At 39.6% G+C, this 27,517-nt stretch overlaps 1 protein-coding gene across 6 annotated transcripts in view; it reads right to left on the minus strand.

The window, feature by feature from the left end:
• Nucleotides 1-27,291, minus strand: part of LOC118596301 (general transcription factor IIH subunit 2) — a 54,018-nt gene extending 26,727 nt beyond the window's left edge. Inside the window, exons 1-17 of one of the 6 annotated variants that reach the window (XM_036207108.1) lie at nt 27,263-27,291; nt 22,904-22,990; nt 22,304-22,381; nt 21,991-22,027; nt 21,751-21,837; nt 20,610-20,660; nt 20,203-20,257; nt 16,920-17,025; nt 15,683-15,773; nt 15,465-15,552; nt 14,717-14,824; nt 12,006-12,069; nt 10,163-10,266; nt 9,456-9,558; nt 6,143-6,182; nt 2,067-2,178; nt 374-786 (exon numbers count right to left, since the gene is read on the minus strand). In XM_036207108.1, the coding sequence (XP_036063001.1) occupies nt 722-786; nt 2,067-2,178; nt 6,143-6,182; nt 9,456-9,558; nt 10,163-10,266; nt 12,006-12,069; nt 14,717-14,824; nt 15,465-15,552; nt 15,683-15,773; nt 16,920-17,025; nt 20,203-20,257; nt 20,610-20,660; nt 21,751-21,837; nt 21,991-22,027; nt 22,304-22,381; nt 22,904-22,959 (1,245 nt within the window). In that variant the 5' untranslated portion in view covers nt 22,960-22,990; nt 27,263-27,291 and the 3' untranslated portion in view covers nt 374-721. Of the gene's footprint in view, nt 1-373; nt 787-1,959; nt 2,179-6,142; nt 6,183-9,455; nt 9,559-10,162; nt 10,267-12,005; nt 12,070-14,716; nt 14,825-15,464; nt 15,553-15,682; nt 15,774-16,919; nt 17,026-20,202; nt 20,258-20,609; nt 20,661-21,750; nt 21,838-21,990; nt 22,028-22,303; nt 22,382-22,903; nt 22,991-27,180 lie in introns of those variants that run through there. The other 5 variants (XM_036207107.1, XM_036207110.1, XM_036207111.1 and 2 more) reach the window with 5 other exon arrangements.
• Between the last annotated feature and the right edge of the window lie 226 nt (nt 27,292-27,517).

Consider the following 27,517-nt stretch of genomic DNA (forward strand, 5'->3'; position numbering starts at 1 on the left):
ACTTAAGAGGCAGAGGCAGGCAGATCTCTGTGAGTTCGAGGTCAGCCTGGTTTACAGAGCGAGTTCCAGGACAGCAGGACTATTATATAGAGAAACTTTGTCTCAGAAAACCAAAAATAAATATAAATAATAAATAAAACTAAAACTACCATATCATTACATTATTTCACTCCTCACATATACCCAGAGAACTTCATAGAGATATTTACACCCCCATGTTTATTGCTGCTTTATTCACTATAGCAAAGAATTATAATCAACCTCATTGCCCATCAACATATGAATGAATAATAAAAAATTTGATATACATATAATGGACTACAATTTAGCTCTAAAGAAAAATGTGATTACATTTGCAGAAAAATGGATGAACTTCGAATGTATAATATTAAGTGAGGTCACACAATCTCAGGAAGAAAAACAATGCATGTTCTTCATATGCAGAATCTAACCAATAATAAATATATACTTATAAATAAATGTATATGTGGGGACAGTGTTAACAAGCAGAAAAGAAAGCAAGGAAGGCTAAATATTAGAGGATGAGGAAGGATAGGTGTGAAAGGATATAAAACTAGTTAATTGTCTTTCTAGTTCCAACTCAGTTTGGGTGGTGGATAAGTGCTTTACAATATTTGCAATAGTTAAGAATAACATCCACTGTGAGGCTTCACAGCTTCTGTTCCAACCAGCTACTCAAATTGTAAACAAGTTCACTGAGTTATATATATAGTCTTTGGGTCTGGTTAATTTGGGTAGGTGATTCTTCTCTTTTATTTGCAGTGCCTTTTTAAAAAAAAAAAAAAAAAAAAAAAAAAAGATTTATTTATTTATTATGTGTACAGTGTTCTGCCTGCAGACCAGAAGAGGGCACCAGATCTTATTACAGATGGTTGTGAGCCACCATGTGGTTGCTGGGAATTGAACTCAGGACCTCTGGAAGAGCAGTCAGTGCTCTTAACCTCTGAGCCATCTCTCCAGGCCTGCAGTAAATTTTTATAAAAAAAAAATTTTTAATTAAAAAGGGAGGAGGGGCTGGAGAGGGAGTGGCTCAGTGGTTAAGAGTACTGGTTTCTCTTCCAGAGGACCCGGGTTCAAATCTGTGTTAGTTACAGTGTCTATTGCTGTGAAGAGACACCACAACCATGGCAACTCTTACAAAGGAAAACATTCAATTGGGGTGGCTTGCTTACAGTTCAAAGATTTAGTCCACTATCATCATGGCTGGAAGCAAGGCGGCATGCAGGCAGACATTGTGCTGAAGCGGAGAGTCCTTACATCTTGATCCAAAGGCAACAAGGAAGTGAACTGTCTCACTGGGCATAGCTTGAATATAGGAGACCTCAAAGCCCAACCCCACAGTGACACACTTCCTCCAACAAGGCCACACCTCCAAACAGTGCCACTCCCTTTGGGGGCCATTTTCTTTCAAACCACCATAAATTCCCAGCACCCACACGGCAGCTCACACTTGTCTGTAACTCCAGTTCCAGGGTTTCTGACATCCTCACACAGACACACATGTAGACAAAACACCAATGAACATAAAATAAATTTTGGAGCTAGAGAGATGGCTTGGTGATTAAGAGCACTCGCTGCTCTTGCACAGGACCTAGGTTCAATTCCCAGCACCCAGATTGGGCAGTTTATAACTGCCTTTTAACTCCAGTTCCAGGAAATCTGATGTCCTCTTCTGACCCCTGTGGGTACCTATACACTTATGGTGAACATAAATTCATGCAGACACTCACACAAGCATGTAAATAAAAATCTAAAAACAAAAAAATTGAGACTATGACATCAATTTAATATTATAAGTAAGATATATGTAATAATGAGTTAGACTGAAAATATGACTCAAAATAATAGAAAACAAATTAATTGAATTTATATTTCTGATAGAATATAAAAATATATTTTATAGCAAAAAGTTTAAGTCAGATTCTTCTTTCAAAGTGCTTTCATGTTTTAATTAGAGAATTGGTTTATTCAAAAAATCATTTTATTTACAGTTACAAAACTTCTTAACACACTGGGTGTGTGTCCTATATACTGCAATCAGATACCTGTAGGAGTTGGGATCTTGTGAATACAGCCAGGACAACAGTGGAGAGAGTCATGAACAAAAACATCACAGTCCACACAGAAAACATTTTGGCACACTGTGCAAACATAGACCTGCAAGGAAAAGGAGAAAAGTGGAATCAACCAAACTAGTTTCCAAAAGGTAAGTACAGTGTAGCCAGAAGATATCTAAAGCCTTGCTCTCTAGTCATCAACTTCCCACCCACCTACATACTTTATTACTTCCAGTATATTAAAGCTAACACAGTTTTCTCAAGCCTAACACATATTTCCCTCTTACACTGGACCTTAGGAGTAAAGAGTGACTGTTTTGAGTCCTTAAAGTCTATTCTATTATAGGACATTCATAATTTCTTGCTTTTAAATAACTACTTGGGGAAGACACATGAATTTAAAACCAGTACTAGATTTGAAGGCATTTGACAATTCAAATAAACAGAGAGCACAAAAACTCACTACAGTTTTAGCTATTCTTAGAGAATGACCTTTCCATTCAAGAGCTATATTCCCCTACTAAACCAGTAAGGAATATGACAAACAGCTGGAAGGAAGGGTAGGTACATACCTATAATTCCAGCACTTAGGAAACAGAGGCAGGAGGATCCCAACTCAAAGGTCATGTATCAAGGTCCAGGCCAGCCTGGGCTACAAGATGCTATCTCAGAAAAACAAAGCAAAAAACAAAACAAAAAAAAAACAAAACAAAATCACAAGAGTATGTCAAATGACACACATAAGCCTTATAAAATGAAAAAAAAAAAAAAACATTATTTTATCAGCACTACATACGTGGATCCTTGCACCTTGGTCTAAGATTTCTATGGCACCGGGCAGTGATGGCACACGCCTGTAATCCCAGCACTCAGGAGGCAGAGGCAGGTGGATCTCTGTGAGTTTGAGGCCAGCCTGGTCTACAGAGCTAGTCCAGGACAGGCTCCAAAGCTACAGAGAAACCCTGTCTCAAAAAAACAAAAAACAAACAAAGATTTCTAGGGCAACAACATGCAGATTCAAAAATCACTACACTGCAAACATGTAAAGATGGTTCTTTAAAACTGACAAATGGAGCACCTTCTGTAACATGAAAACTGACCTGAGGACCAGCTTTCATGATATCATTAGGGTCCACACTTGCTTTCAAGGGAGGAAAGCAAGCAACAGTCCTGTCCAGCCCTACTGCAGCAACAACAGTCAGCGTGGCACAGTCACCCTGAGGGGGTAACAGTGGTAATCCACAGCTCTCTAATTGGACTTCAGGTCGACTCAACAAGACAGAAATTATGCCTGGTACTGGAAACCCAGCCAACTAGCCAGGGTTAGTTAAGTCATGGATCTTAGAGGAGAACCTACAACCACCAGTTTACTAAACCAGCAAAAATACTAACTACATTCTAAATATTTGTCCTTATACCCACAGATAAGTGTAATCCTCACCAAGGAAACTTCTCTTTGCAACAGATAGAGACCATTACAGAAAACCACAACCAGTCAAAATGCAGTTGTGGAGTCCAGTCCTAACTGATACAATACAACTCTTGCATCTCAGGTTTGAGGATCACGGCAAAAGATGGGGCAGAGAGATTCTAAGAGCCAGAGAAACAGGGACTATACTATGAAACTGTGTCTCCTAAGAATGTAAGAGAAGCTATACCCATGAAGTCTCACTAATGTGACAGCCTAAACATTAGCTGACCAAGGACACCAGCAGACATGCTAACACGGATGTAGGAAAACCCATGGGACATCAACCAAACACCCAAGAACTATAGCAACCATGGAACACTGAGAGTGGGAGAAATAATCCTCCCAATGGGTTATCCAGTACTAATGGTCAGCCCTGAAAACATACATACCTAGCATTATACAGACAGAGAAAGTTGTACTTAGTTATTTAGGCATGGCTGGATGGATGAATGGAGCTCAAAGCATAAAGCACTTTACCATGCAAATCTCTTGTGGGCCACAAGAATATATTATACAGATTCAGCTGGATATTAAAGCTATACCTAGAAATTTCAAGGTGTTTTTCTAGAGGAAGCCATTTATTATGGAATATTTGGTGTTGTTCAGTTTTTAATATTTCAACTGTCTTCTGCTATGAAATTCTTGTGGGCCCATATACTACTAGACCATACTGGAAAACAGTGTAAGCTTCTCAGATGCTGATCCTCTCTCTAAGAAACTAACTTCCCCACAGAGCCTAGGAGACAAGCAGGATGTAGATGCATGGCTTTGCTTCCTGTGCAAATGAAGCTCAGGTCATCCCTGCCTTCAGGCCTAGTGGCATTTCAGAGCAACTGACTCAGAACAAAGGAGGTTTCGGCATATCCAGGTAGAGTAAAGAGTGAGGCAGAATTCCTGGGGCGAGAGTTGTGGTGAGGAGGAAAAACAAGGCAGGTTTTCTGCAGAGGGTAGACAGAGCTGCATGGCCAGAAGGAAAAGAGAAAGGCAGATCTCTTGTAGAGTTTACCAGGGCAGGAGTAAGGAGCTAGGAAGGATAGATGGAGGACAAAGGAACAGAGGATGAAGAGGAGGTCAAAAGCACAGGAGCTTACAGAAACTGTGAGGACAGGAAACATAGGCACAGAGAGAGCTGAATGTGAGGATGGAGCTGAAGCTGTATAGATAGAATTGTGCCATAGAGGAATAAAGTAAACAGACAATGAGCTTGGTGTACTTATATTCTTTTCCCAAAAATAATTCTCGCTGTTTGTAGTTTCTCTTCTGGGCCCCTGGGAAGAATATTATTAAGGCTGGTCCATTAATAATATTCAAGACAAACCTGAATTTCATCTCCAGAACCCATATAAAAATTGAAAGAGCCGGGCAGTGTTGGCACACGCCTTTAATCCCAGCACTCGGGAGGCAGAACCAGGCGGATCTCTGTGAGTTCAAGGCCAGCCTGTGCTACCAAGTGAATTCTAGGAAAGGCGCAAAGCTACACAGGGAAACCCTGCCTCAAAAAAAAACACAAAAAACAAAAAACAAAAGAGCAACAACAAAGAAAACTGAAGAAGAAAAATGGCTTCCAAAAGCTGTCCTTTGACCTCCACACACGCACTGTGGCATTCATATGCTCACACTCTTACATCTACGTTATTCTCTCATACACACTAATAATAATACATTTTAATACTGCCAAATGGTTTTTTAAAGTGGCTATGGTAAGGATGAAGCGACTAACAGAGAAAAATGCAAAACCTTTTTGTTTGGTGCAGGGATTCAAACCCAGGGCTTCATGTATGCTACGTACGTGCTCTACCACTGACCTACTCCACTGGTACCAAGGAATAAAACATTTAATGAAAAGAAGAAAACATTTCTCTTTCTATTTATTTTATTATTATTTATTTATTTTTGAGAAATGGGACTATGCTGTCCAGACTGGTCCTAAACTTAAAATCCTCCTGCCTCAGCCTCCTAAACAGCTGGGACATCATGCACCTGCTATTGTAGCTACGTTAATAAAACTTCGTATTTGTGAGAGCAAGCAGGGCATGGAAGCTCAAGCTTATGATCTCAGCACTCAGGGTGCTACCATGGCCAGCTCTAAACTCTGCTATGTCGTAAGATGAGAGCTCACTTCGCTGCCCAGGCCGACCTCGAATTCCTAGGTCAAATGTTTTCTTTCCCTTACCAACCCAATAGCTGAGATTATAGGTCCATACCACTGCACCTGGTTCTGTCTTCAAAAAAAAAAAAGTTTAGAGTATTTTCTTATTAGCACAATGTTTTGTTTATGAAACCATAGTGCTAATTTCAAAATAAATTACAAGATTCTAAAGTATAATACTATAATATTTTTAATATTTCTAAACTAACGCAGCTTACCTTGAGAAACTGAAGCAACAGTATTAAAATCTCTGTGTAGTAAATTAGAATGAGAAGGACAAAACTATTTAAATTACTTTGATCCCATTTTAACTCTACTTATTGTCTTTATAGGGAACAACCTGGATAAGCCTGGCCTTCAATAATCTACTTACAACTTATTACACTGTCATTGTCTCAATATTTCTTACGTATTACTTAATGTCCATAAAGCCAATAAACTTACATGTTGGTCTTTCAATTCCCCCTGACATCCATAACAGAATCTGAAAAAAAAAAAAAAAGTTTGACAATCATTTGTTTTCACTCATTAAAATAAGTTAGCAAAATCATAGTACCTAGAATCCTTTAATAAGTAATTGTATTTCTACACAACGACCCTTAGAGAGCATTTTAAGAAGTCAATAGTTCTTTACTCTTACAGTATGGGCTACTGCACACTTGTTATAGTCCGGCCTGTTGCCCTCACAATATACCCAATAAACCCCGTTTATAATTCCTTAGAACAAGAAAAATTACATAATATGTCCCAGGTTATCACATAACCCAAAACTTAGTTCTCATTTCCATTTAGATTAAATAAACACACGCTTTCTGAACTAAAATTCTATGAGAATTTGATCCCTACAAAAAAAAATATTTGAATTACTATTTTTCAGTTCTCCAAAATATGGTGGATAGCAGTGAACCCTAGAAGGGCACCAAGGAATGTTATATATAACGGATGCCTGTGGCTTTGTTTTCTAGGACTGATTTTAAGAGTTAAGAGTTCTTGGAAATGGGGCTGGTTTATGCCTCAGTGGTAGAATACAACCTCAGCATATACAAGGCCCTAAAATCAATGCATAGCATCATCCCTTACCATAGGTTCTCAGAATTTTTTACAAAACTGCAATCTTAGCTGGGTGGTGGTGCTCACACCTTTAATCCCAGCACTTGGGAAACAAAGGCAGGTGGATCTCTCTCTGTGAGTTCAAGGCCAGCCTGGTCTACACAGTGAGTTCTAGGACAGCCAGGGCTACACAGAGAAACCCTGTCTTGAAAAAACAAAAATCAAACAAACAAAAACATAGCAATCTTTATTCTCCTTACTTCACTTCTACCACCTCAGAAGCCTTCAAAGTCTCTTCACAGGGGCAAAAACGATGGCCCAGCTATTAAAAGCACTTGCTGCTATTCTCAAAACCAACATCAGACAGCTCACAACCTGCTGTAACTCCAACTCCAGGGGGTTCCAACACCTCTAGCCTCCACCAGCACCTGCACTCACATGTATATGTCCACACACATACACATAGGTGAAGATAACAAAATCTTCTTTAAAAATTTAACTGGCACACTTATAAAGTGTTCAGTTTTACCTCTTTTACAAGTCCTTATAAGTACTAGCTATGAACCTCCATGGAAGAATTTAATCCTCTTTTAACCCTCTTTACCTAATAATGTGTATACATATATAACTAGTATTACTGTTGCTATTTCTATATAATTAAATCATCCACTTATAGGAAACAACATTCACTATTTACTTCATTATGCACTATAAATATTTCAGCTATGACAAGTAATACAGTATAGCTTTTCCTCTTTTTTTAAAATTTATTTATTTTCATTTCATGTGCATTGGTGTTTTGCTTGTGTGTCTGTGTGAGGGTGTCAGCTACCCTAGAACTGAAGTTACAGACTTGTGCACTGCCATGTGGTTGCTGGGAACTGAACTTGGGTCCTCTGGAAGAAAAGCCAGAAAAGCTCTTAACTGCTGAGCTATCTCTCCAGGCCCCTTTTCCTCTTTCTTCATGTGCGTGTGAGGTACGGGTAAGTGATGGTGCACATGCCAGTACATGTGGAGGCCACAGGTCATTTCCTTGTTGTCTTTTGCTATTCGTCTCCATCTTATATTTGTTTGTTTTACCCAACTCAAACTTATTTTTAAGATAATGTCTCTTAAGGAACCTAGAGCTCATTGGCTAGATCAGTTGACCAACAAGCCCAGGAATCCTCCACACCCCCAGTGCTAAGGCCTGGCTTTCTCTTGCGTGCTGGGGATCTGAACTCCAGACCTCAGGTTTGCATAGCAATAGTAAACACCTGACCAACTGGGCCATCTCTGCAGCCCCAAATTTTCCTCTTTTAAAAAGACTTTTTTGGTGTTAGGTAGTGGTGGCCCACGCCTGTAATCCCAGCACTCAGGAGGCAGAGCCAAGTGGATCTCTATGAGTTTGAGGCCAACCTGGTCTGCAGAGTGAGATCTAGGACAGCCAGGGCTACACAAAGAAACCCTGTTTCGGGGGCGTGGGTAGACAACAATTTTACAACATTGTCAAAATCATATAACTTTGACTCAGCAATTCTACCTGAGAATTTGTTATGTACATTTCTGTACAAATATTCAGAGATATAGACATGAACATTACTTGTTAACAACAAAGAAATCATAAATGTTCAATAGGAGGCAATTGGCTATATATGTATTATAAACAAAACATCCATGAAATATGAAGCACTTTTAAAAACAAAAGTGATTGAGACATGCCCGTTTGAAATCACTTCTTTTCCCTATGTGGTATGTGTGCGCACACAGAGGCAGAGGTTGATATGGGTTGTCCTCCTCAATCATTCTCTACCTTGTTTTAAGAAACAGCGTCTCTCATGAACCTGGAGCTCATTGAATGGCTAGGCTAGCTGGCCAGCGAACCCCTAGGGTCCTCCTGCTGCTGCCTTCCAATGGTGATATAACAATGTGAGGCCACATCTAGCATTCTTTATGTGGGTGCTGGGTATCCAAACTCAAGTCTTATACTGACATGGTAAGTACCCTTACCCAGTGAGCCATCTCTCCATCAACATATGAAATTTCTTCTCTACGGTTTTAAGAGTGAAAAAGAGATGAACGGATGCATAATTATTTGGTCATCAAATGTTCCCAAGTGCTGATGCTCTTGAAAATAGTAGACATTCATCTCCTATAATCAAGCCGGGTGGTGGCACACCTTTAATCCCAGCACTCAGGAGGCAGGCAGACGGATCAGAGTTCAAGGCCAGGCTGGTCTACAGAGTGAGTTCCAGGAAAGCCATAGCTACACAGAGAAACCCTGTCTTGAAAAACCAAAAAAAAAAAAAAAAAAAACAGGATTTCTTTTCATTTTAATTGTGTATATGCATGTGTGTCTATGTATGGGTCTGTGCAGATGAGTGCAGATGCCCACGTAGGAGAGAAGGCACAGAAATCTCCTAGAGCAGGAAGTACAAGCAGTTGTGAGGTGCTGGGAACCCAATCTGGGTCATCTCCAAAGGCAGGACACACTCCTAACCACTGAGCCATCGGTCTAGCCCCCAGCCCCAGCCCCCACTCCCCAACATCACACTTAACTACAAATATGTGAGTTTAGGGAAATAAACAGACTTCTAGAAATAGAGTATTCTCCATTTCATTTTCTATATTAGAAGTACTTATACACAAGTTAATATGACCTTAGGTGATAATTGTTTCAAACATTACTTTACCACTGTAACATACAAGTTAATCAAAACTATTATACCTTTCTCCTTTATATTCTTCTAGGGAAATTTCTTGAAAAGCATCCAAAGGAAATAAATGATGGTAAGATCGTGCCAGATGAGGTGCAGACACCAAAGTAAGACCTAATGCAGAGACAGCAATATTAATAAGCACAACCTCATAAGACAATAGCTGAAAAGTCAAATGATACATCTAGAAAAAATACTTTCAAGTGTTTTATATCTATTTTTCTAGTGGTGAGGATCAAATCTAGGGCCTCACACACACTAAAAAATTGCCATTATGCTACATATCCAGCACATAAGTATTTTTAGGATCTTGAGTGCTTTTTACCTGTAGCCATAATAAAAAGGTTCCAGGATAGAATTCATACTGTCACTAAATGCATGACCTCTCTTGGAAAACTACTGACTTACTCAAAAATGAAAGAAGATCTTAGAATTATATTAATTCCTCATTCTACTTATATATGATGATTCTATTAAAATCCCAAGTATGTCTACTATTATTAAATCTATTATAGTGTTTTTAAAGAATACATTTATCAGAAAGAGAATCATGAAACTTCTATATGCTACGTTTATTCTTAGAAGTGGGTTACTTCTATTTCCTTTGTACAAATTAAATACATAATAAGCAGGACTTGATAATTACGTTTATTTCAGCAGCTATACAGAGAGGAAGTTACTTAACACCAATTCCCTAAGTAAAGAATAGGGTTCTTACCACATATTTTACACTCCACAGGAAGCTCACAGTACTTTGCTCGACACTGTGGGCAGAAATAGCCTCCCAGAGTAAGTCCTGGCTCAGTGCTATTATCCAAATGCCTGTGGGAAAAACAGTTATTTATAAAAGGTGAAAAAGCTAAAGAAAATATGTAACTCGATCCCAGCACTCAGAAGACCGAGGCAGGCAGATCTCTGTGAGTTCAAGGCCAGTCTGGTCTAATGAGTTCCAGGCCAGTGAGGGCTACAAAGTGAGACACTGCCTAAAAAAAAGATACTAAATAGATGAATGAGTAAAATTTTATCTGAAAACATGTATGTCCCGTCACTCACTAATGGGGTCCTTTCTGTCTGTCTTTTATTCTGAAGTTTCTCTCGCTGCCTCTGAATTCATTACTTTCTCTTGCAGTGACTAATCTGTTAATCCCATCCAGTGTGTTTTTTCTTTTTAAGCTTTATTTTAATTTCATGTGCGTGCATGCGCGCAAGCACGTGCGTGCGCGCGTGTGTGTGTGTGTGTGTGTGTGTGTGTGTGTGTGTGTGTCTGTGTGTGTGTGTGTGTGTCTGTGTGTGTCTGTGAGTGGGTATGTGCACATGAGTTCAGGTGCCCAGAGGTGTTATAGAGTCCCTGGACCTGGAGATGCCCAGTGTAGGCACTAGGAAGCACTGAGCCACCTCTCCAGCCCTGCAGTGCACTTTCATCACAGGTATTCTACCCTTCATTTCTAGGAGTCTTCTTATTTTCAAGCTCCCCTTCACCTAGAGACTTATAAAGCATATTTACATTGCCTATTTTAATCGTCATCTCCTAATTCTAGTGTTTTCTGGCTGCTTCCATTCTGTAGTTTCTCTGTTAGTCTCATTCTCTCCTAGTCTCTCTAGGGAAATTCCCACACACACCCATTTCTTCCCTCCTTCCCACCCCCTCTTTTACCCCTCCCCTGGCCCCTGCTCTGCCTCCATCTCTCCTCAGTGTCTCCACATAACCCAAGCCAGCCTCATATTTGCCATGACCCTCCCATCCCATCCCAAGTGCCGGCCTAGTCATTTCCGCATGCTGTCCGATGTTGTAAGTTGTGTTGTTCTGGGTACTAACTTTTTTCTCCATAAATATTCAGAGCTTTGTTTTAGAATAAAGTAACTCAGATATTTACTGTTCTATTCAAAAGATAAGTATCACTAGTCCGGTCTAGATCAGCCACTAACCTAACCTGGCCCCATTACTCTGGGCTCTACCAAATGTCTTGTGTGCAGCCTTTTCCACGAGGCTCTGCCCCAGCTCTCCTTCCCTTTTTATTCTGAGAAAAGCCTCCTCAAGTTACCCAAGCACCCACCAAGGTTAACTTTTTTCTTTACTTTCTATTCCCACTATTATTTTTAGCATTAGAATAAACAAGTAAATACATCTACTCACATCTGCATTTTTATTTTATTTTTTTAATGCCTTTTTGAAATAGGAGCTCATTCTATAGCCCAGAGTGACCCAAAATCAAAATCAGTCTCCTGAGTCCTGGAATTACAGGTGTGAGCCAGCACACCTCCCCCACCTTTAATTTAGATGACTGGAAATATATTATACATTCTACCTTGCCATTTTACTTAGTAATATATCCTGACTATCACAGCATAGACATATACAAAGAGGGTCATTTCTTTTTATGAAATTTTTATGAAAACCATTATATATATATATATTTATATTTTATAAACCGAAGCTGAGGACCGAACCCAGGGCTAAATCTACCAACCCAAAAATCATTATATTTTAAGACCTATTTAAGTTAACACTTAGAGGAATGAATTTAAGGTTAAAGTGTCACTGACAATTGTCCTTTACTTACGCCATGCTGAAGGATGGCTTTGCGTCCTGATCAGACAAAGAAGCAATGGTGTGCTGAGGGAACCCTTTATAAATTAAAAAGAAAAATTAAAGCATTAGTTGTTTTTATAGGCAAAGAACAGAATTTTAGGACTATGAATCTAAAAACAGTCCTATCAGAAAGTCAACAAAGTTGTACAAAAGCTCTTTTCTACCCCGTAAGTCTATATATGCCTATTATAATACGATGAAATTCCAATTCCAAGATACAAGGAAAAGGAGGAATGATCTAGCTACACATATGACCTTACATTCCAAAATTTACAACTATATTTTAATTTAGTAATATGACATCTAAAAAGAAAGGTTCATACATTTTATACAGCCTCTAATACAACTAAATATATATTACATGATATAGTTTCTCTTTAAGCACAAATTTCTGTTTAAATTTTTTTAATTTGCGGGAATAGATATAGAAGGAATTAGAGGAAGAAACAGGACATAAATATGATCAAAATATATTGTATTTTGTATGCATGTATGAAATTCTCAAAAAAAATTATTAATTTTTTGAAATGCACAAACTTTTCATTTATTTCCCATATATGATTTAAAAATATGAATACATATTCAGGAAAAGCAGAAACCAGAAGAATGAGAGCAAAACAGAGATCATTACATAAAACTGAAAAATGAATCTATAAATAAAAACAGACAGATTAAGGGAAATTCAGTATACGGCATGTGTTTATCAAGTACAAGGCCTGGGGTTTGATCTCCAGTATCACAAAATAATTAAATATATGAACAAATAAAAGCAAAGGTGCCGGGCAGTGAGGGCACACACCTTTGATCCCAGCTGGGAGGCAGAGGCAGGTGATCTCTGTGAGTTCCAGGATAGAGCTACACAGAGAAACCCTGTCTCAGAGAAAGAAGAAAAAGCAAAGGCAGTGCAGTATGACATGCAAGTAGTCCCAGCTGCTTAGGGGCTAAGGCGGGAAGACTACATGAAGCCTGGAATTTGAGGCCAGTATGTGCATCAGATGCATGAAGAGAAGTATTCCAAATAAATTCTAAGTTTAAATAACAACTTTCAAATGGAGTTAAAAATATATCACTAAATGTAAAAGACTGGCCAACACGTCACTGAAAAATATACTAAATATTTACATCAAGGATTATTCTAGGAGCTGGAGAGATGGCTCAGCAGTTAAGAGCACTGGCTGCTCTTCCAGAGGAACCGGGTTCAATTCCCAGCATCCACATGGCAGCTCACAAACGGTCTGTGACTCCAGTTCTAGGGAATCTAGCACCCTCATACTAACACACATGAAGGCAAAACACCAATGCACATAAAAATAACAAAAATTTTTAAAGATTATTCTAGGATGAGTCAGTAGTTAAGAGCACTCACTGCTCTTCCAAAAGTTCTGAGTTCAATTCCCAGCACCCACATGGCAGCTCACAACTGTCTGATGCCATCTTCTGGTGTCCAGATGTACATGCAGATAAAGTATCCATATACATAAATTAGTAAATCTACAATAAAATAAAACACACTTTATAAGAAAAAAAAAAGAATTATTCTAACTGTGTCATCTACATTAACTCAATCTTCCAGCACACAGTTAAGTTACACTAACACAGTTCACAAAAACAACAACAACAAAACACAGGAAAAAGAGTTACCAGGATCACAAACAGTCAAAACAAAAGCAGAAAAGCAAGACACTCTTTTAAATGCCAAGCATAGTGATGCACATCTTCAAACCCAGCACTTGAGAGGAAGAGGCAGATAATCTCAGGGAGCTCCTGGCCAGCCTGGTCTACATAGTGAGTTCCAGGACAGCCAGAGCAACATAGAGAAACTCTGCCTTGGGGGAAAAAAATAAATGATCATTTTTATGACCAATCGTTTCCTACTCGTTGGGGGAGGGGAATTAAATGATCATTTTTATAACTAATCATTTCCTATTCCTTGTGGGGGTAAAAAATGAGTAATTTGGTGTACTCGCTGCAACTTTCTGTTTTTGTAGTTTATATGACATACTTTGATTACATAATAAAGATTTTGAGCTTATTTAAGAAATTTCTTACCACAAGTATTTTTCATTAAATAAAATACCTTTGGTACTAGACTAGGCCCTCTGGATAAGTGAGACAGTTGTTTAGCTTGAACTGTTTAGGGGGCCCCCAGGCAGTGACACCAGGACCTGTCCTTAGTGCATGAGCTGGCTTTTTGGAACCTAGAGCCTATGCTGAGACACTTTGCTCAGCCTTGGTGCAGTGAGGAGGGGCTTGGACCTGCCTCAACTGAATGTACCAGGCTCTGCTGACTCCCCAGGGGAGACACTGCCTTGGAGGAGGTGGGAATAAGGGGTGGTTTGGGGGGGAGGCTGGGGGTGGGAGAAGGGAGGACAGGGGAATCTGTGGTTGATATGTAAAATGAATAGAAAATCTCTTAAAAAAAAAAATATGTAGTACCAAAAAAATAAAAAGTAAAATACCTTTGTATCTCCCTAGCTTAACAAGAAGGCCAGAAGTGTCTGCATATGGCATGACTACAGGCAGCTTTAAATTTCATTGTATAAACATGCTTCAACACACACTTTTATTATAAAGGACTTAAGTAAGAAAAAACTCTTAAATGCTAAAATGATAACTTGCACAAATGAAAACTGAAAGCCTAGTTTGAACAAAAGCACACATGCAAACCAAAGAAACACATACCCATACGAATGAGTGAGCACTCGGAGCTTGAGCTGGCAGGGGGAGGGCTAACATGGAGGGTCAGCAGCTCTTTGTAATGGACTTCATCTAAAATGACATGGTATGTGCCTAACAAGCAAAAGCAAAACACAGCAGTCAAAACACAAGAGCGTCTGTGTAAGTCTATGGACGTTTCATCCCATGAAACTATACAATTCATAACCACTGTAAGTAAATTATCATTGAAAAAATAATTTAAATAAGATCTCAATCAAATTCTCTAGGCATAATAGTAACTAAAATTAAAGCCAAGCTACACAGTCTTTACAAAGTATTATATATAGTGACGTTACTAACTTTTTGAAAGTTATAACTCCAAACATTGATCTACTGAAAATTCCTTGCATTTGAAGTGGTTGCTTAGAAAGATCAATGGTCTGTATTTTGGACCACAGACATAAAATGGTTTAAGTTTATGGTGTAAGTAGGATGGTGTAAAACATCCTACTTAATTAATAAATTATTCTTTTTCTTTAAGATGTATTTATTTATTATAGATACAGTATTCTGTCTGCATGTGCCTACATGCCAGAAGAGGGCACCAGATCTCATTAAGTGGTTGTGAACCACCATGTGGTTGCTGGGAATTGAACTCAGGACCTCTGGAAGAGCAGTCAGTGCTCTTAACCTCTGAGCCATCTAAATTATTATAGCCCAATAAATTATTCTTACACAGTAATTATAACTATTGAAGAGAGTGGATACACACCTCCAGTTTCACGAGCAAGTACAGTGCAAACTCGAACCTCTGCAGACAACCCAATAACAGATACTCTAATCTTAGCTGCCTTCAGGGTCTTCATGAGATCCAAAAAGATGAAAGATTTCAGGAAAAAAAGAAAAATATTTATCAATGATAACTCTGAAATCTAGTGATAAATTCACTACAGCATTCTCTTAAGAGTCTAGTTTCAGTTTTGGTCCTACCTTGATGAGATCATAAATATTAGACGGGTCACAGGTTGTAAGGCTACTAAAGATGATTAGTACTTCTCTACTTGTGTGTCCAGGCATGTGTCTATAAAGAGAGGTGAAGATACATTCCAACAGATCAAACAAATTATACTAGCTAAAAATTTATCCAAAAGGGAGAGTACACATGCTTTACACATTTAAGCTACAAAGTGCGTTAATGAATGTTAATAAAGTTACAGCCAATTCACAATTATTATTTGGTATTAAATTCTAAATTTCAACAGGCAGTGGTGGCCCACGCCTTTAATCCCAGCACTCGGGAGGCAGAGGCAGGTGGATCTCTGTGAGTCCGAGACCAGCCTGGTCTACAGAGCGAGTTCTAAGACATTCAGGGCTACACAAAGAAACCCTGTCTCAAAAGAAAAAAAAAGAAAAAAGAAAAAAGAAAAAAATTCTAAATTTAAATCTTTCTCTCAGCAGGGTCTTACTATATAGCTCAAACTCATAAGCCTCCTGCCTTAGCTTCTGGAATACTGGGATTACTAGCAAACAATGCCATGCCTAGCTATTCAATTCATTCTCAAATTTTTTTCATAATTCTTGTTCCCTGCTGTGAATTTTGTTGTATTTTTCTAAATCCATTACAGATACACTTTAACTGATAAAATATAAATTAAAAATAACCAACATCAAAATAAAAACCATGCATGACATTTTAGATTTTTCCTACTTAACTTCTGTTAAAACAGGCTTCATGAAGACCCAATACAACTCACAGAAAAAAATTCTGAAACAATTATAAATAATAATATAAACTGGTTATACTCTCAGCACTGGGGAGGTGGAGACAGAAAGTCAGGAGTTTAGGTCATCCTCAGCTACACGGCAAGCTGGAGGGCAGCCTGGGCAACATGGGGATGCTGTCTTGAGAAAGAAGAAAAAAGGGGTAAGAAGAGAGAAAGGAGAAGGGAAAGAGGAAGGGGAGGAGGAAGAAAGGAAGGAAAGAAGGAAAGAAACAAAGAAAGAAACGGGCCTGGAGAGATGGCTCAGTAGCTACAAGCACAGATGTCCTGCAAAGGCCCAGAGTTCAAGTCTCTACACCCACATGGCAGCTCACAAAGGTCTATAACTCCAGTTCCAGGGACCTAACACTCTCTTCTGGCCTGCTCTGCTCATGTACACATACACACATATACACCCACACAGACACATGATGAAAAATAAAATATATACACTTTCAAACACTAACTTCAGGGTTTGCATAGCCATGCTTAAGGAATTATAGAGAGATGGTTCTCCATGGCAGGTCATATCTACAGCTTTCTTCAAAGATGTTATGTGTTTCCTGGGGTTTCCTAAAGAAAAATGAAATAACTTTTAATAAAACACTCTATATAAATATAGAAAAGCATGTTGTTTACAACTGTACAAATTTATGATTTTATTTCTTTTTTTGTTTGTTTGAGCTGAGGATCGAACCCGGGCCTTGCACTTGTTAGGCAAGTGCTCTACCACTGAGCTAAATCCCCAACTCCCAAATTTATGATTTTAAAGGACAGAATGCCTTCAATTTCTATTTTTATCAATTTGAATTTATCAGAAATGTTTGTAGACAGTCTCATTTTATACTGAAATAATGTGTGTGTGTGTATATATATATATATATATATATATATATACATATATTATTACATATTTTGCTATATGTAGGTATATCTGTATCCATTAATATACCTTTAAAATTAATATTAACCTAGAGTGAATAATTTTTACTTTTTCTTTTTTTTTTTTTTGTTTTTTTGTTTTTTTCAAGACAGGGTTTCTCTGTGTAGCTTTGCGCCTTTCCTGGAACTCACTCAGTAGCTAGCCTCGAACTCACAGAGATCCACCTGACGCTGCATCCTGAGTGCTGGGATTAAAGGCATGTGCCACCACCGTCCGGCAATTTTTACTCTTAATATCTCTACATTTTATCATTTGTAAGATCAGTATTTTTACATTTTAGCATCTCTGAAGCTACAAAGTGTCAAAAAACAAAACAGTAAAAATTTTCTAGAAAGATTATTGACATGAAAGATTAATTTTTATGTAGATGAGCAAAGAAAAAAGCAATGGATATAAATTTGTATTAGTGAGGTAAATATTCATGAAAATGTCATAATTCCATATTTTTCTTGGGGGAAGAAAACAAGTATTCACAAAGATCTAAAAAAGGAAGACTCAACAAATAAGCAACTGTATGATGTTCTGTAACATCTGAGAGGACTGAACGACTATCTGAAGAGACTGTCTAGGCCCTGCCAATGCTTCTACAACAGTTGACAGATTATCACCAAGACACTGTCATAACCAACTCCCAGGTAACTGCTAGGCTTTTCCACCCTTTCCTGTTTTGTTTTGCTGGGTTTTGAGGACCTGAAACTGGATCTTACTACACAGCTCAGAACAACCTCAAACTCATTAGCACAGGGTGGCCTGAACTTGTAATTCTCCTGTTTCCGTCTCCTGAGTATTGGGAATACAGGTTTGCATAACATCTGGTTTATTTTTTATTAAATGGTTTTGGTCTTTTCTAGTACAAACTATCTACTTTCATTTTCTAACAATCCAATAAGTGAAATGATGTGTTGAAAGACACAGACCTACCTAAGGGTAGGAGCACCAACATCCAAACCTAGATCTGCTGGTTCTCTATTCACTTTCCCCACTATCATCCATACAAATATTTAGAAATCCACTATGATGTGGGCACAGGGGAATGCAGATTACCTCAGTCTTAGTGTGGCTTCCAGAACTGGTCTGACTCTAAGGAGAGAAGCTGTCCAAGAGGCTTATGAGACTCTCTAAAGGATATTTCAATTTTTCAACATATGAATTCACTGGCATCTATAGAAAACTGCTTTGAATTTGAGGACAGAAGAGAAAGAAAAGAGAGTTGACTTATCTTCTTCCTTTCTCAATCACAAGATAATCCTATTTAGACTGTGGTACTGACCTTCCATTCTGCTATGGGCACAGCATATAATCTAAGCCAAACCAAAAACACATTTCATCTCCCTGGCTGCTCCAACAGCCGCTGGATACACAAACGTTGAGAAAGGCCAATAGGAATCCTACTGAAGTTATGCTAAAGCTATGGACTACACTGGCCATACAAACTGGGGGCTATTAAAAGACATCATTTTTCTTAAGAGAATGAAGTCAGACAAAGCCAGGATCCCTAGAAACAGCTACATGAGAAATCAGCCCTCCTTTGAACATATGCTAGTTTCCTTTTTGCAGTGAAATTACTTTGAGTTGATTTGTGGGTTGTTTTGTTGTTGTTGTTTATGTGTATGGCTGTTCTGGCTGCACCATGTGTGTGCCTGGTGTCCCTACAGACCAGAAGATGACATCACATAGAACTGGAGTTACAGATGATTATGGGCCGATGTGGGTGCTAGCAATTGAACTTGGATCCTCTGGAAGAGCAGCCAGTGTTCTTAACTACTAAGCCATCTCTCTTGCCCCTGGTTTTGTTTCTTATGGTACTGGTGATTAAACCAGGGCCTTATTTATTAAGGCTCATCCCTAACATTCCCTAAGACTATTTAGTGGGGATTATTGTCAAATGATTTCCTGACACACTTTTGGCAACTGTATATTTGATTCTTTATGGCTAGAGTAAGAACTATTAGTGAACCAAGTATGTCATCTCCCTTATGTGTACTAATAGAAAAGACTGAGAACCTAATTTAAGGGGCAGTATATTTTACAAAATATAGTGATATAAATTTGTAACCACATATATAATAAAGGCAAAAGAAACTGCCATTAATTATTTTTAATGTTTTTTATTTATTTACTTGTGTGTATGACGGTTTTGCCTACATGTATGTGGTCAGAAAAGGGTGTTGGGTCCCCTGGAGTAACAGACAGTTCTGAGTGCCCATGTGAGTGCTGAGAACTAACTCAGGTCCTCTGCAAGAATAAGTGCTCTGAACCATTTCTATACCTATTCATAAATAGCCCAATTCAATTTTTATGCTTTTTAAATCAGACATTTTCAGTTTGAAGATTATGTAAATTTTATTAATAGTTAACAATGAGGCTATCTTATTATTTTCAGGATAAGAATGTATATTTAAATAAGTATGTTTACTTCCAATGTAATACATCCAACACTTCAGAACTCAATTTGAAACAATAGTAGGTCCCAAGAATTCAGTAGAGAGACAGGAAGTTGTTCACATACAGTGAATAGAAGAAAGTTTCACTTTACTTATCAGGGAGCCACACGGGCAAGATTACAGAGTTAAGTAAGCAAAGAGCCTTATAAAGATACTTTCGGGCTGGAGAGATGGCTCAGAGGTTAAGAGCACTGACTGCTCTTCCAGAGGTCCCGAGTTCAATTCCCAGCAACCACATGGTGGCTCACAGCCATCTGTAATGAGATCTGGTGCCCTTTTCTGGCCTGCAGGCAAAACATGCTATATACATAATAAATAAATAAACCTTTAAAAAATAAATAAATAAAGATACTTTCATCATACCTGAGAGTTCAGTCAGTTTTTCAGCTCTTTTACTCTTAGTTACAATTATTCCAATCTCAAAGTGAAAACAAAACATAATTATTTTAATATAATGAAGTATTTCCTCTTCATAAAAAAATACATGGACTATCAATTAGTAACTGTAAAAGAAATAAGGAACATACATGAAATGCTTTCTAACGCTGTTTTGACAAATCGAGCTATGGACTGACTATGTATTATTAAAACACACACACTGCATGTTTAACTTTTAGTTATTTTGCTCCTCACCATTAAGTAAACCAAAAATAGGTATATAATCTGGTTTCCTTAATACTTCACAGAATATATACTTCATTTTTAAAAATAAATTATATTTGGCAGCAAAATGGGAATCTAGTTCTGAATTCTACTATTTATCTACATACCTGACTGATAGGATTTTGATCAAAATATTCTTCTACAAAGTATTCCAACAACTGTTGAAAGAAAATTAAAAGGAAAAATTATATAAAGGCAAAGCAGCGACCAAAAAAACATGTCAATATTCTACAGAATCTATTTATTAAGCAGCACTTCTCACAACTTTGAGAGAGATAAGGATATCAGTGAGACAGCATCTCGCTCTGCACCTGTCTGCACTCACTCACTCCCACTGTGCACACCTGTCTGCACTCACTCACTCTCACTGTGCACAGCTATCTACCCTCACTCACTCTCACTGTGCACACCTGTCTGCACTCACTCTCTCACTGTGCACAGCTATCTACCCTCACTCACTCTCACTGTGCACACCTGTCTGCCCTCACTCACTTACTCTCATTGTGCACACCTGTCTGCCCTCACTCACTCTCACTGTGCACACCTGTCTGCCTTCACTCACTCCCTCACTGTGCACACCTATCTGCCCTCACTCACTCCCACTGTGCACACCTGTCTGCGCTCACTCACTCACTCCCACTGTGCACACCTGTCTGCCCTCACTCATTCACTCTCACTGTGCACACCTGTCAACCCTCACTCACTCACTCCCACTGTGCACACCTGTCTGCCCTCACTCACTCACTCTCACTGTGCACACCTGTCAACCCACACTCACTCACTCCCACTGTGCACACCTGTCTGTCCTCACTCACTCACTCCCACCGTGCACACCTATCTACCCTCACTCACTCTCTCACTGTGCACACCTGTCTGCCCTCACTCACTCCCACTGTGCACACCTGTCTGCACTCACTCACTCTCACTGTGCACACCTATCTGCCCTCACTCACTCCCACTGTGCACACCTGTCTGCCCTCACTCACTCATTCTGGGCTGGAGAGATGGCTCAGTGGTCAAGAACACTAGCGCTGCTCTTCCAAAGACCTGGGTACAATTCCCAGCACCTACATGGCAGCTCACAACTGTCTGTAACTCCAGTTCCAGGGGATCCAACATACTCACACAGACATACATGCAGGCAAAACACCAATGCACATAAAGTGAAAATAAACTTTAAAAAAAACATATATATGTATATATAAAATCTTTCCCTACATTTAGCAGATTTAAATGATTTTACTATACCTTTAAAGTACAAGTCAACCTATTGGGCTTTAGATCTTGATCCTCCATTGTTCTCGAACCATCTACTACCACATACAGGTGGCGCATCTATCAAAAACAAGTGAGGGAGAAAATCTCTTTTGAGAAGAAGCAAAGATATCATTTTATATTCTTTTAAAAAGTAGTTGTTTTACCATCTATTCTGTCAAGTCAGAATATTTCTCTGATCCCTGCACAAATCAAAGAAAAAAATCAACATACCATTCCAAGTCGAACTTGTCCATGGTGCTCAAATACTCTGTTAAAATTGTAAAAAAATACTTTATTTGAACACCATATGCCTCCAAATACTCAATGAGACAACTAATCTGTACTTTTTAGAGAACTATTAATTTCTGGAATACACATGGACAGTCTCTGAACACCACTTTCCAGGGGGCAGGGCTAGATGTCAGACAATTACGGATGAGCTTCCCTAACTCAAGTTAAAGAAGTGCCAGGGATGGCTAGGGCAGCCGAAAGGCCTCAGGAACACAGTTTCCTCTTCTAGCTCTTTAAAAGAAGCAATTTGTACCTTTTTCTCTTTGCTTTGAAGAGAATATCTTCTATCGTAGCTTTAAGTGATCCAGTTTCATCTTCTTTAAGAATTTCCCTGTAAGCATTATTTATTTGTTTGAAAAGATAAGCTAAATATACTAACCCAATAAAAATTTAAATGTACAAAGATCTGTATATGTATGTTTGCATCAGCACAATCCACAATAGCCAAAAACTGGAACTGATCTGCATGTCCATCAAATGCTGAACAAATAAACAAAAACGTGGTATAACAGTGTATGGGATGCTATATACTATACCAGCAATTACAAAAATAAAAATTACACGAATGAAATTTACATAAAATGTACAAGAAAGGTGAATCTACAAATCACAGATTCATAGCTGTCCACAGGTGGTGGAAATGGAATGTGTATGAAGGAACTGATTGCTATGACTAAAATGTTCTAAAAGTAATTTATGGCAAAGCTATACATAAGAGTAAATTGTCTTCAAAATGCATTCAATTATACATTGAGGTGCATGAATTTTAACATATATAAAACACACTTTAATAAAACTGCAGTTAAGAAAAAGAGACAATGTCTACAACATGGGACAATGATTCTCTACTTACCATGTTCTCTCGTAGCCTCCTTCCCACCGCTTAGTTCTTTCAGGCTCTTCATCCATGTTTTTTATAATGATATATATTTATCCAACACTATAAAAAAACATTGGATCACAAGTTTTCTAAAGATAGTTATTACAAAATGAATCTAATTACTTGATAGTTAAGGACAAAGTTTAAAATATCAGAATAAAGAATACATTTTATTCTTGTAGTTTATTCATTAACTCTTCTGTGAAAATACAAAATTTTCATGAAACTTCTTCCTATTTCCAATAAAAGATATGAATATTTCAAACCTGGCAACAGTAAAAATAGCCAATTTTTAAAATTTGTTTATTTATTATGTATACAGAAGAGGGCATCAGATCTCATTACAGATGGTTGTGAGCCACCATGTGGGTGCTGGGATTTGAACTCAGGACCTCTGGAAGAGCAGTCAGTGCTCTTAACCTCTGAGCCATCTCTCCAGCCCAATAACCAATTTTTGAAGCTTGGAAAACAATAAAAATTGTTTCATGGATGTCACTGGACAAGAATTCTGATAAATAAGTATAAGATTAGTCACAACCAACAATTGTGACGGCCGGTTTCCCAAAACTCCGTCCGCCATCACAAGATGGCGCTGACTTCCTCCCAGGGCGGAGCCCTGGGTTGTTTACCACGTCGGCTCTCCCGTTCAACTCCGCCCAGTAACAGCAATGCACCAATCCCAATCCGCCTAGTGTATCAGGCCAGCAGAGCACGCCCACATCCTGCATAAAAGCCCTTCAACTGCCGTGGGGGGGGGGGGGCGGGCCCTCACCTCCAGCTCTCCCTCAACCAAGCAGCACTTCAATAAACCGTGATTGGAGAAGAATCCCTGTGTCATGGCTTTCTTCCCCGCTGGCCGGGGCTCGCCGCAAACAATTATTATAGCTGAGTGACCAATACAAAGCAATTCATTGTTCTTTCTCTCCTTTGTGTAAGTTTGAATGTTCTCATGATCACATTTTTTAAAAAGAAATTTATCAGGCAGCCAGGCGTGGTGCACACCTTTAATCCCAGCACACAGGAGGCAGAGGCAGGTGAATCTCTGTGAGTTCAAGGCCAGCCTGCCTGGTCTACAAAGCAAATTCCAGGACAGCCAGGACTGTCACACAGAGAAACCCTGTCTGGGGAGGGGGGACGGATTACATATGGAATATGACCTTAACTATTAAAGAAAAAAAATAAAAGGAAATTTTGATCATTCAATATTACAGTTGAGCGTAGTGGCAGAGGCACAGAGATCTCTGATTTTTGAGGTCAGCCTGGTCTACATAGTAAGTATTACAAATGATTTCATCTGCATGACAGAATTAAGATTAGATGGAATTTTCTGCCCTTTAATTATTATATAATCTACTTCTTTAATAACTAAAGACAAAATTGCTGAGGATGATAACTCACAACTACAATCTCGGCTGGAGGTTAGCAGCAAGTCTGAGACCAGTGCGGTCTACACAGTGAGCTCCAGGCCAGTCCAGCTACAAAATGAGACTATCTCAAAAAAAAAGGGAGGGTGAAAAATTGACATTAGGTTGGGGGAGGTCTTCTTCCCCACAGGCCCACCAGGACACTAAGGACAAAAGCATGTCCTCTAACACTGGCAGGGACAAAGGGAGTGAGGACCATAAGCAATACTTTACCCTCCCTTCATAATACTGTCTCTATGGAAAAAGGAGAGGAAAGTGGGCTAGGGATGCAGCTCAGTTGAGAGTATACAAAAACCCTCAGTTTGAGAAGGCCGGCACAGGCTTGGAACCCCAGCCCTCAGTGGAGACAGCAGGGTCAAAAGTTCAAGATTAGGATCAGGCAATAGTGAACTCTTTTTATTCCAGATCTTGGAAGACAGAAGCAGGTGGGTCTCTGTGAGTTCAAGGCCAGCCTGGGATGCCTCAAGGGGGAGGAGGTTCCTTCAGACACGAAGACCTGAGTTCTTATCCCCAGCACTAAAATACAGACACATCTGTAATCCCAACCCTAAAGGATAGAGGCAGGATTGAGAGGAGGCAGGAGAACTTGGTGGTCAGCCAGTCTCACCAATCAATATGCTCCAGGCTCAGGAAGAGACCCTATCTCAAAAAAGGTGGAAAATACAAAAGACACTAGGCATCAATTTCTAGGGTACGCATGGATAAACCACATACACACAACACATATTCACCAAAAACAGAAAATATATACATACATATGGGGAAGTGGGGGGTCATGGTAATGTGGTGAACGCTTAAGACAAGATCTCACTCACTATGTAGCCCTACTGGGCTGGAACTCTGTTTAGCCTCCCAAGTGCTGAGGTTACAGGTATGAGCACTTGGCTTGGAAACTGTTTTTTAAAATCTACAAAACTGAGCTGAGTGAGATAGCCCACATTCGGGTGGAAGAAGCAAGAGGGTCTCTATTTTGTTTTGTTGAAACAGGGTCTCTCTATGTAGCCCTGTTAGGCTGAAACTAAATATGTACACTGGGCTGTCCTCAAACTCAGAAATCTGCCTTCCTCTTGCCTCCCAGGTACTGGGATTAAAGGTGTGTGCCCGGCTTTATGTTGAAGACAAGATGTGACATATATAATTGACTGTCTCAGAAAACAAAACATATACACCAAAAAATTGCTCACTGAAGAACAGACCCATACATTGACTTCTAGAATTTAAAACTGATTGACAAGTCAGAGGGTTGGAGACTTCCAAGGGGCTTTTTTTATAAAACCTGCCACAATCAAATATTATTAGTTAAATTATTTATTTCCTAGTGAATTTAGAAGTTTATTATCTCTGTAAGAGATTCATTTGTCTCAGAAAACCTGAATCTGCCAGTAAAGGGTAGAAATATCTCAGTCTGGCAAATGCTTTCCCAGAAACCCCCATGCCCAAGAATAACCACCAGCTCAAACAGTTCTTATCTGAAACCGCAGGGGCAGATCTAAGGCCAGAAAATGATCGACTGTGCCTCTCACTCTCATATGCCTTTCACCTCTCAAGCCCAAACCCTCAAGGCCCAGCTGTCACAGCACAGTCTCCACTTCCACAGTGGCCCTTCTGTTGCTCTATTAAAGAGCAATCCCGCTTCTGGAGACGCCTGTCTATCTTTTCTTTCTACATCTCCTCCCTCGATCCCAGTTTAAAGCCTTGGTATCTTGAAAAACTAAAAGTGGCAGTACTTTACAGCGTAAATGTTGAAGTTTTTCAACACTGTAACTATCTTGGTGCCATCCATCCGAGGAATGCACTCTAATAGTAAATAAAATGACTAAACCGAACATTCCGATACCTTGTTTTCTGCACTTAATGTGAACACTAAAAATGAGAGCTCTGCTTGAAATGGGCACAGTGGAGTACACCGGTCATCCCAGGGCAAGTGGGATGTGCGAGTGCACACACATTTCGTATATTGCTTTTAAACGTTTAAAATATGGTCCCACCACATCAAAAATACTTTGTAGTTTTCTTTATTATTTGTATTATATTTTATATATATAATTTTACATATTTATATATTTTATAATATTATTTATTTCTTATAATTTATCTCTTTATTATTCTCTGAAGTACAGAAAAAATAAGAACCACTGAATAAAAATTGTACAAACTTTGACCCTTTTTTTTTTTTTCTTTTTTTGGTTTTTCGAGACAGGGTTTCCCTATAGCTTTGGAGTCTGTCCTGGACTAGCTCTGTAGCCCAGGCTGGCCTCGAACTCACAGAGATCCACCTGCCTCTGCCTCCCCGAGTGCTGGAATTACAGGCGTGCACCACCACCGCCCGGCTCAAACTTCGGCTCTTAAAAGGGCATCTTAATTAAAACGGGCAATCTGACAGGGAAGGAGTTAAAAACTCTCCAAACTGCACATACACTCATCCATTTTCTGGAATCTCAGCCATCACACCCATCCACTCCCACCTCCCACCCCCAGAAGCTGAAAGTCTATGTTGTGTTTGCTGTGTGAAGAGCTGGGACTGCCATCAGATAACACGCGAGCCGCAGCGCGCACGGCAACTGGCGAGGCTCTGCCTCACCTTACCCTGCCTGGCACGACGATGACAGACAAGGGTAATTACTGTCCGTGTCTTCCAGAAAAGGACAGCTCTGGTGCCGGACACAAGCTCCAGATCACACAGCCTGGGGTACGAGGCAAACTGAAGGCCGTGCAGCGAGGACGCTCCTCTGCCTGCACCCGACTCGGCAAGCGGAAGCTGCCCGTCGCCCTGCGCACGCTCCTCCCTCCGTCCCCCCCTCTCCCAGGCCAGCCCCGGCATTACACCTCGGTCCTCTCCTCCAGGTCCCTCCAGTCCGCCCCGCACTCCAGCCTCCAAAGCCTCGGTGCCGCTGGCGCAGGGCTCTACCTGGGTACTCACGGGCCTTGACGGACCGGAAGTGACGTCTGTCAGAGAACGCTGCCAAAAATCCTCCGCAGAGCGCTGGGACCGCACAAAAAAAGGTTCCGGCAGCTGCGGGCAGAGACTGCGGGAGAAGGGAGCTGGGCAAGCGCGGTGTCGGCGAGCTTACTGTGCCTTCAGGTGGCCGGCTCTGGGAGAACAAGGCTAGGGGAGTCTTCCAGAGAGAAGACAGCTGGGGAATCACCCAAAACAGGAACGTTA

The sequence above is a fragment of the Onychomys torridus genome, chromosome 15 (assembly GCF_903995425.1).
Source record: "Onychomys torridus chromosome 15, mOncTor1.1, whole genome shotgun sequence".
Taxonomy (NCBI): domain Eukaryota; kingdom Metazoa; phylum Chordata; class Mammalia; order Rodentia; family Cricetidae; genus Onychomys; species Onychomys torridus.